This window comes from Myotis brandtii, unplaced genomic scaffold, assembly GCF_000412655.1.
Source record: "Myotis brandtii unplaced genomic scaffold, ASM41265v1 scaffold120, whole genome shotgun sequence".
NCBI lineage: Eukaryota > Metazoa > Chordata > Mammalia > Chiroptera > Vespertilionidae > Myotis > Myotis brandtii.
Window position 1 is genome coordinate 6,479,817 of NW_005354174.1, and position 10,423 is coordinate 6,490,239.

The 10,423-nt window shown below is 41.5% G+C and overlaps 1 protein-coding gene across 2 annotated transcripts in view; it reads left to right on the forward strand.

Moving 5' to 3' along the window:
* Positions 1–213: 213 nt before the first annotated feature.
* The window catches only part of APOH (apolipoprotein H (beta-2-glycoprotein I)), a 10,401-nt gene continuing 191 nt past the window's right edge, over positions 214–10,423 (forward strand). The window contains exons 1-7 of one of the 2 annotated variants that reach the window (XM_014532481.1): positions 214–340; positions 714–890; positions 2,533–2,629; positions 4,137–4,213; positions 4,324–4,512; positions 6,836–7,015; positions 8,679–8,889. In XM_014532481.1, coding sequence (XP_014387967.1) covers positions 277–340; positions 714–890; positions 2,533–2,629; positions 4,137–4,213; positions 4,324–4,512; positions 6,836–7,015; positions 8,679–8,889 — 995 coding nt within the window. In that variant the 5' untranslated portion in view covers positions 214–276. Of the gene's footprint in view, positions 341–713; positions 891–2,532; positions 2,630–4,136; positions 4,214–4,323; positions 4,513–6,835; positions 7,016–8,678; positions 8,969–10,423 lie in introns of those variants that run through there. The other variant, XM_005858689.2, reaches the window with a different exon arrangement.

The following is a 10,423-nucleotide window of genomic DNA, read 5'->3' on the forward strand; positions in this document are numbered from 1 at the left end:
TCTATCAGCAGCAACAATGAACTGTTTCGTGCCTTAACACAAAGTTCTGGAGACAGACACCATCAACCAAAGATTTCACAACAGACCCACAGGAGTGGAAAGTAAATGATTAAAGAATGTAGGTCTCGGAGTTCCTTTTAAATCCTGATACTTTATCTTCTATTTACAGAGATAAAAGTACACAAAAATGGTTAATAGTTAAGCAGTTTTATATGTGCACCCTCTCTTTTTGGTAGAGGAAAGCCACTTCGGTAGTGCCAGTGAGAATCATCCACAATGATTTCTCCAGCGCTCATCTTGTTCTCCAGTTTTCTCTGCCATGTGGCTGTTGCCGGACGGAGTAAGTACTCTTTGCTTTTTGCAAAAATAATTGATATATCCAACCCCCTGGCATATGCTGGGGATCACTAATGATAACTTGAGTTCTCTTTAGGGTGGATTACGGAGAAACTGGATTAATACTTATTTTTTAACGTTGCCATGTTTAAAGGTCCTCCGGAAGATCCTTAGACAATTGAAGCCTCAGTGTGCTGACCTGTACAATGGGAATAACAATAGTACCCTTCAAAGGGTGGTTGAGATTAGATGAGATATGACACAGGACTCGGTAGAGTTCCTTTTGGAAAGCATTAACGAGTTTTAATTTCTATGCCAGCTGAACTTAAAAATGCACCTATAGATTTCTTAACCAACTGCTTCGTGCTCTGTTTCAGCCTGTCCCAGGCCAGATGATGTACCGTTTGCCACGGTTACCCCCTTAAGATCATCCTATGACCCAGGGGAGCAGATAATGTACTTCTGCAAGCCGGGCTATGTGTCCCGCGGAGGGATGAGACGGTTTACCTGCCCCCTCACCGGAATCTGGCCCATCAACACGCTGAGATGTACACGTAAGTCAGCGCATTGTGCAGATTCTCTCCCCTCCCTCCAATTCTGGACATTTTGGGCAGATAACCTACCTTATCATGCTCCGTGTGTGGAAGGCCAGCAGAGCTGTGGGGGAGAGGGGAGACTTGTGAAGAAACGAGAGGGCCCGAGGGCTTCTCCATGGGAGATGAGACCAAGGGCGGTAGGTACTATTTAGAGGAGAGACAAACTTAGCATAGAGCTGGGACAGATGTATAAAAGAGACCTGGTATGATCAAAGGAGAGGGAGACCCTGCAGAAGTGAAAGAAGAAGTGCAGATACTCTGAAATTGAAACAGATGCCAAGGAGACTCTTGAAAATAAAACATGAAGAATCATTGTGTCTCTGGACTTTGCCTCAAAATGAAAACAGAATGAATAGTTACTGAAATGTCAATAAATTTTATCTAAATTATGTATATACTAGAGGCCCAATGCACGAAATTCATGCAAGGGGCTCGGCCCCCGCCCACCGCTGTGGCCGCCTCTGCTTCGGCCCTCCTAGCCCCCGCTTCGTCCGGAAGGTCATCCGGAAGGACATCTGGTCTAATTAGCATATTATGCTTTTATTTTTATAGATTACATGTGATATTTATAGTAAGGTATAAATATATTACAGATTATGCTAAATTAATAATATAACATAAATTATATACATTGATGTTTCATTGTTGCTTTATGGTAGATGGTTGCTTTTATTCATCCTCAAAATTGGGTTCTGTGATATCAAGCTGGCATGATTTTTACAGTCAAATATTGAGCAATCAACCAGAGGATTTCTGGCAATTTTATGTGGAAATTAAGCACTAAAAATAACTATATGGACCTATCTAGCTTCTGGTTATTTTAATCATAGGGACTGACTTCTGTGAACATTATACATGTCCATACAAGTGGTTTTAATATACTCTGATGAAAAAAGACCAAACAATATATTTTTTAAAAATATGTTTTTATTGATTTTAGAGAAAGAGGAAGGGAGAGGGAGAGAGAGAAACATCAATCGATGACTGCCTCCTGCATACCCCTTACTGGAGATTGAGCCCATACCCCGGACATGTGCCCTGACTGGGAGTTGAACCAGCAACCTCTTGGTGCATGGAATGACAACCAACTGAGCCACACTGGCCAGGGCAAGACCAACAGAATTTTTAATGAAAAACCACTATAATATCATTTGGGATTTTTTAAATTTAAATTGGCCATAACTCTGGAACACTAACAATTTCATTTTTCAAGTTATTTTCTGTGTATATTTTTGTATTATTATAGAGAGCAGATATTATTTTGTGTTTTCCTATTTTCATTAGCATGTCAGAAACATTGACTATGCCTCTATGATCTTCATAATCAATATTTTATTGGCTACATTATATACAGTTGATTTATCATCATTCATTAACACAGTACCCTGATCATGAACTTTTAGGCTGTTTGGTTTTTGTTATTAGAGGTAGCTATGTAATGAACACATTAATGCATACATCGTTTGACTTATTTTAGTTATTTTCTTAGAATAGTTACCAGTAGAGTTATTGGATCAAAGGATAGAAAGGAGTTTATATATTTTTATTTTAATACAAAATTCTATCAATAGATATTTACCTTTTTATCTTTAAATCACAGCCAGAGTGTGTCCTTTTGCTGGAATCTTAGAAAATGGAGCTGTACGCTATACAACTTTTGAATATCCCAACACAATCAGTTTTTCTTGTAACAACGGGTAAGGACTTCTGAGTGACTGAATAGCTAATAGATGAAGCACATTTCTATGCCCTTAAGTTAAACATCAAGACTGGTCCATAATTTATTTCTAACCTTGGGCTTGCTGAATACAAATTACTAAATACACAATGGTGTTGAGGGTGAGTAAGGGGTGGAGAATATGATAATTACTGAAATATATCCAATTTAGGGGTGCTTCTGATTAGTTACTTATCTGAGGACGTACATTGAAATTATTGAAACTAGATGGTAATTCCTTATAATTTCTGGCCCAAATCTTAGCACGAGGATTAAAATATTTTAGGAATTAGATTTGGGCTTTAGTTATGAGGCTAACTTGATTGACTGACCTGGTAGTCTCTAGAGAGAATTCTGAGGCAGAGGGTGGGAGTATGATGATGTGGGACATAGTTCTCTTCATTCTCAGAACAGCACAACATCCCCAGGTAGAAAGCACTGTGGCTGGTAATATAACTCATCTGCCTTCTGAGCAAAGACACCACTGGTGATGTTGGCAATAGCATGTTGGCTGCAATGCAGTCGGGCAAAACCTTACTGAGGAAGGGGGTTGGAGATTAAGACATATTGTGTGTGAAAGAGAAATGCAGTCCTTCCTTCTGAAGCACAAGTTACTGGTGGGTCTGATGACAAGCAACATTGAAAAAATTGGCTTCCAGGACAGAACGTTACATTTTCAATGAAAATAGACTGCATTGGCATTTTGATTGTTTAATTTCTTTTTAATTTTTAAATTACAGTTGGCATACAATATTATAATAGTTTCAGGGGTAAAACAACGTGATTAGACATTTATATGACTTACTCAGTGATCACCCTATTAGACGGCATAGTTTTTATTTTTTTATTTTTATTTTTTTAAATATATTTTATTGATTTTTTACAGAGAGGAAGGGAGAGGGATAGAGAGTTAGAAACATCGATGAGAGAGAAACATGGATCAGCTGCCTCCTGCACACCTCCCACTGGGGATGTGCCCGCAACCCAGGTACATGCCCTTGACCGGAATCGAACCTGGGACCTTTCAGTCCGCAGGCCGACGCTCTATCCACTGAGCCAAACCGGTTCTGGCAGACAGCATAGTTTTTACACATTCCTGTTAATATGCTCTGAGAAAAGGAATAGTAGAGATTACTCAGTTTGATTCATGTTGTGATCCTGAAAAAATAAAATGGTTTTTGTTGTTGTTTTTTGTTTTTTTGCTTCACATAAGAATCAGTTAGTTTATCCAGCTGGCTGAAGATGAGGGATTTGGGGTTTGGCTTCTACACTCACCAGCTATGGAACCTTCCCATTCTTTGGTGATTCACCGGCAGCGTTAGGCTGGAGACTTGAGCCTTAGATGTGTGTTAAGCTCTTCAGGAAAACCACATTATGGGAACGAAGTCAACAGTGTTCATCTAAAGCAATGCACAAGGGAGAAGACATTTGAGAAGCTCTCGATGGGTTCTTTTCTAGTTTGATGGATTACGTGTTTCCTTTTGCAGGTTTTTTCTGAATGGAACTAAATCTGCTCAATGCACTGAGGAGGGAATATGGAGTCCGAACCTCCCTGTGTGTTCCCGTGAGTCTGTGGGTCCCAGTTATGGGGAGGGTGACCAGTTGGTTTGCCTGGGACTTTTCTGGTTTCAGCACTATAAGCCTCATGAAAATGATAGTTCTTTCTTTTTTCAGCTGTAACCTGCCCTCCACCACCCACACCTAAATTTGCGGTACTTAGTGCTTATGAGCCATTGGCTGGAAACAGATCAGTCTATGGAAAGCAGGCGGTCTTTAAATGCCTGCCCAACTACGCCATGTTTGGAAATGACACCGCTACCTGCACAGCACATGGAAACTGGACTGAGTTACCAGAATGCAGGGGTAAGTGCAAAGAGAAGAGAAAACGATTAGGATAGTGCAATTCCCATTTTTGAAAACTACTGAACATTCTGCTATGGGTGTTTCAATGACCTTGTTTGGCATTGGTGGTAAGTGGTGAGCATAGCTGCCTTCCAGATGACCGTGTTCAACAAATGCTTGTTGGCCTCTACCATGTACCAGGCGGGGTGCTAGGTGTTCGGGATACCAGATGCAGGAGACCTGGCTTCTGACCTCAGGGGAAGTCTCTATAATGCGATGAACTCTCTGGAGCTGCCTGGGAAAGCTTTCCAAGGGAGGGACTTGGAGGATGAGTGGATAATGAGGGGGAGGCTTGCCACACAGAGCGTAGGATGTGGAAAGTCTGGAAGGCGTGAAAGAACAGGGTGTGTGCACAGACAGCGGGATATTGTGGCGAGGCCGGTGAAGAGAAGCCTGGGTTAAACTGGGGTGTCTCAGGAGATGAAGGTAAAGAAAAAACACTGGGTTGCAGTCATATTGTTACCTGCTTTTACCTACATGTAAGAATCACAAAAATATTTGATTTTAAGGACTTATGCAGACTCTTCCTCCTTGAATTTGACCTCGCGTCACCATCTTTACATTTGTCAATTGTATAACCAGTAGACAGATAGAAGTGATCATGCTGATGAGGAGTTATACTAAGGACCGTTAACTTCTCCTGTCGTGGATATTTTAGGTATCTATTGAACGATTCAAAACTCAAGTGCTTTTTAGCATGGGGAAACTATTAGTAATAATACCTAGAACCTTTTGGGGGCCTTAACTCTAGGCTAGGCACTGGTCTCTTGCTTTGTATATGTCATCTCAATTAATTCTACCAAGTCCTAAGCAGTAGGTACTTAAAAAATATTTTTTCCAACCCTTTACCTAGATGTAGCAACTGTCAACATGTTGTGACATTCTCATTCTCCGCCCCCTCCAGACACTTTTTTCCCTGAACTATCTGAAAATAAGTGGTACACATCATGACACTTAGCCATAATACTTCAGCATGAATGTCCTAGGAACAAGGACATTCTCCTATATTATCACTGTACCCAAGACATTTAACATGTTTTGAAGTATTAACAACAAGCATTTAAACAATTGTAAGAATACTAGAGGCCCGGTGCACTGGTGGGGTACCTCGGCCTGGCCTGCAGGGATCAGGCCAAAAACAGCTCTCTGACATCCCCCAAGGGGTCCCAGATGATGAGAGGGCGGTTCTCGGGTGACGCACCCCAGAATCGGGCTCCCCCCTCTCTGGTTCCCAGAGTGTCACCCGAGAACCACTGCTGCCAAGTCACTGCAGCTTGGCAGCTCCTGTGTTGAGCGTCTGCCCCCTGGTGGTCATTGCTAATGGGGGGTGTGGTAGATCTTTTGGTAAAGGATCTCTTTCCCTCTGGAATTAGTGAGCTACCTGTGGGTCATACTTGACAACTGTGTGGATATGCACTCTCTAGGCGTCATTTTTGCATCCACTGATGATCCAATTATGACATTGGTGGTTGCAAAATGATGACATTCTAATTCTTTCTTTCCTTCTATATTGATTAGCTGGCATTCTTCTACAGAGAAGAGCTTTTCTCTTCCATGGACTGTTAATTTTAGTATTATTATAGACTCAGATTCTTTCTCATTTGATGTGTGGAAGAGCCAACACTGAGTCAAGCAGTCCAACTCTGAAGTCTGTCCTTTAAACTACCTCATTACTCTCCCTCCCAGGAGCTCTGTGCTCCTGGCTCTACCTTGCTCTCTTGTATTCTGGTGACTTGGGGTACGGGGTTGGGGCTCTGCTGTTGGGGCCTTAAGAAGGCCTGGAAGCAGCACCATTTTTCTCCTTCATATTTTGTGCTGCCTTCTTGTATAGTCTGAAGACAATCATGAGAATTAGATTTAACATTTAAAACCCAGCTAATGGTGTGCTGGTGTGCATGAAGGGAGTCTTTGTGTTTTAATTTCATGGTTTGTTGATGAAAAGAAACTGATTTTTTTTCTTCTTTCAAACTCACCATCTTAGACTGCGTAGAGATGAAATTCACAACAAATAATGCCTTATGATTATGTGAAAGCTCAAAGAACTTGGTAACTCATTTATATACTTTCAAAGTGGTCTTGTTTCTTTAAAAAAATATCCAGGTTCCCATGAGTATAAGATAAGGGGGACAGAATTAAGCACCAAGGTACCTGGAAATTTCATTCCAGTCACAGGAACACCCAGTGATCATTGGTATAAGGGATATTAGAGTGTAACTGCATATTCCATGACTACTGGACAACATTACTGCTTATACTAATATGTCTTGTTAAATGAACGTTTTAGAAGTAAAATGCCCATTCCCAATAAGACCAGACAATGGATTTGTGAACTATCCTGCAAAAGAAGCACTTAGTTACAAGGATAAAGCCACATATGGTTGCCATGATACCTATGTCTTGGATGGCCCAGAAGAAGTAGAATGCAACAAATTCGGAAACTGGTCTGCACAACCAAGTTGCAAAGGTATGAAATATGGGTGAGGTCTTAAAAATGTCTCTGAATCTATCCAGTGGATCACCCTTACTTGCCCCTTGCTTGTTCCAATCATTTTCTACTTATTGCTCCGACTTGCTTCACAGCTATTGGTGTGTGAAAGACTCACAGGTGCATGGGGCAGCTTCATGCTTAGCAAGCTCATTTGAAATTAAAGTGTATGAAATAAACAGATCTTTCATGAGCCTTGATAGTATGGTGTAAGAGTGTGTGGGCTTCCTATAATGCTTTGAAGTCTTTGCCTATGAACATCCGTTTCTGCTTGGTTCTGGTTGAGATTCTTCTCACTGTTGCAAAAGCCAACCACACAGTCGAGCTACTTCAAGGAAAAGGGGGCTTATAAGTGGGAAACAGGCAATTAGAGGGACATTGAAGAACAGGAAATGAAACACAACCATTTCTCCTGAGAAGTGGAGCTGAGATTCAGGAACAATTGCCACTTTTTTTTTTCATCTCTCAATGGCTTTCTCGCATCTCCATGTTTCTCTGCTTACTCACCTTGAACTTGCCTGGACTCTACATCAGGACCTCTCAACTAAAGGACTCATCACTAATGCATCTTTTTCCTGGGACACTCATTTGAGTTAGGTGTCTATCCTTGATATGGTCAGTGGTATGCTTATGCAAAGAACCACAACCTAGCACTATGTATCTGCTCAGGTTGCTGTGGGCTGAATAGTATAAGCAAAAAAGGGAATTAGGCAGGGCAGGCAAAATAACATATGGCTAGTGTCTTAGGTTGTGGTACTTTAGAAGCAGAACCGGAAACAGGGATTTGAGTGCAGTTGCTTTATTAAGTGAGTGTGTCAGGAGAAAGAGAGTGAGGCAGGTAGGATGGAGCAGGAGACTGGTTCTCACACTTCACTGTGCATCAGAATCCCACAGAGTTTCTGACGCGGTAGATCTGGGCTAGGAGCTGAGAATTTGCATTTCTACCAGCTTCCCAGGTGTTGCTGATACTGCAGATCCAATTAACTTTTGAACAAGTATGTGGTCTCAGCTAGCGTCTAGCTTCAGTTCCATCTCCTTGGGAGCTCTGGGCCATGAATTCTACCCCCGAGTTGATCCCACCAAGAGGCAGGAGGACCTGCTTTTTGTATCTCCTTGTCAGTTAGTCATTGGCTATAGGCTGTTCCCTTCTCTGACCCTGGGGTTGGAGACTGATTTGCATTACCTCCTGGGAGAGGTGGCATCCTTAAGGCTGAAGGCAAATTTTCAGAAAAAGGAGCGTTTGTGAGCTGTTATCAGCCAACCCTCACAGTGGCTGATGGGTGGGTGCATTAGCTCAATAAATGGGTTCTGAGTGGGCCAGCGTGATCTTACACGCAATGGTGGTATCTGGTAAAAGCCCCTGTTCACCAAAGCCTAGAATCTGCTGCTTTTGCTCTGACCTTCTTGTGTGGCTACTGCAGGGGAAGAAAAGGCCATCTTGGAACCCATGACTAGTGGTTCTATGGGTAAAGAACTGCTATTAGGAATGATATTGATGTTATTCAGTGTATACAGTCTTGGACTCTTCTTGTCTTGAGCAATTCATTTCATATGTACTCATCTATAGGCACAAATGCTACATTCTCTTTAAGAAAGACTAATAGAACTCATAAGTCTTAACTCCAAATATTGTCTCTTTCAGCGTCTTGTAAAGTGTCTGTTAAAAAAGCTACTGTGATATTCGAAGGAGAGAGAGTGAAGATCCAAGAAAAATTTAAGAATGGGATGCTGCATGGTCAGAAAGTTTCTTTCTTCTGCAAAAATAAGGAAAAGAAGTGCAGTTACACCGAGGATGCTCAGTGCATCGACGGCACCTTTGAAGTCCCCAGCTGCTTCAAGGGTAAGTCAAACACTGGAACTTTTAGCCAGGACTCCCATTTGCCCCTCACCACAGTTACTGCTTTTCTTACACAGTGACCATAAGAAGCCATGTCACTATGGTCACTGAACTTTTAAAAAGAGATGGGGACAGGAGGCGTAGTGAGATGAAAGATGCATTCGGTTTCTTTACTTGAATAAACACTTTTCAATTATTTTCCTTAAAACTCAGGGTTGTGGCTTCATTTGATGAATATTGAGGTGAATTATGCCCATCTTGTATAATTCCAAATTAAGCTTGAATAGCTAATAATAATGATGATGATGATAATAATACTGGTAATGATAATGTAACGTTTGCCACCTCTTGGTCCCAAGTTATAAAGAACTCACCCCAATTTACAAAGTGACTTATGGCAATGGTCATTGGTTTATAGATCTTATTACATTCCCCCCCCTTCCTTCAGCAATTCCTAGAGTTTAGAAAGGATCCACGGGAGCATAGTAGTCACCAGAGCAAAATATTTTAAGGAAGATAATTATGTCTGTGTGAGATAAAAACGTGTACAACGGCCAGCATTTAGAGCTGCCAACCTTGTAAGATTTCAGGTTTAGGGTTTAAATATCTTTCTTGTATGAAGAAAGGACCAGCAGAGGCTGACGCTGTTGTTGGCTCTAGTCTAGAAATGGCCCAAGCACGTGGACAGCCCTGTACCAGCAGGATGGAGAGAACAGAATTGGGAGCAGGTGTAGGGAAGAGGAGAGATGTCTGAGAAGTGGCCAGTTCGAGAGACAGAGGGAATGATAACTAGTAGATAATATCCACCTCATAGGTTTGATGATTAGAAACATCATGCATGACATTCAATACAAAGTGCTCAACCAATCACAGTTATTATAATTACAAAGAGTTAGAAATCATTGAATAAATTGTGTGTGTATTTTCTAAAAAAACACTTTTTTAAATTGATTTTAGAGAGAGGAAGGGAGAGAGAAAAACATCGATTGCTGCCTCCCGCATGCCCCCTACTGGGGATTGAGCCCATAACCTGGGTATGTGCTCTGGCCAGAAATGGTCAGACCTCTTGGTGCTTGTGACAACGCCCAACCAACTGAGCCACACGGGCCAGGGCAAATCATTACTCTTCACAACACAGCAGAGCGCTGGTGAGATGTTAAATACCCAACTGACAAAGCACCATAAGCCCGGTACAAATCAGTACAGAAAAATAAAGGTTAGAAGAGGAAAATTAACAAACAAACAAACAGGGCTTTGTCCAGATATTCCTTCAGGCCAGTCTCCCTTCCAGTCTTGAGACAGATGCTGCACAGTTAGTGCACTGGAGAATAAATAAAGGGGTGATAGAACCTTTTATTTTCTCTCCTGGAAATGACCACCTTATCATTTCCCTGATGCTTTCTCGTGTCACGGAAACCTCACGCTCAATGGTTTTGTTCATTTTATTCAATTTATTCTGCACGTTTATAAAATGTACTTGATTTGTCTTAGCCACTTAACAAATTTAAGAAATGGTTGTTTCTCACAGAATGTTTTCCCCTCTCCCCCGC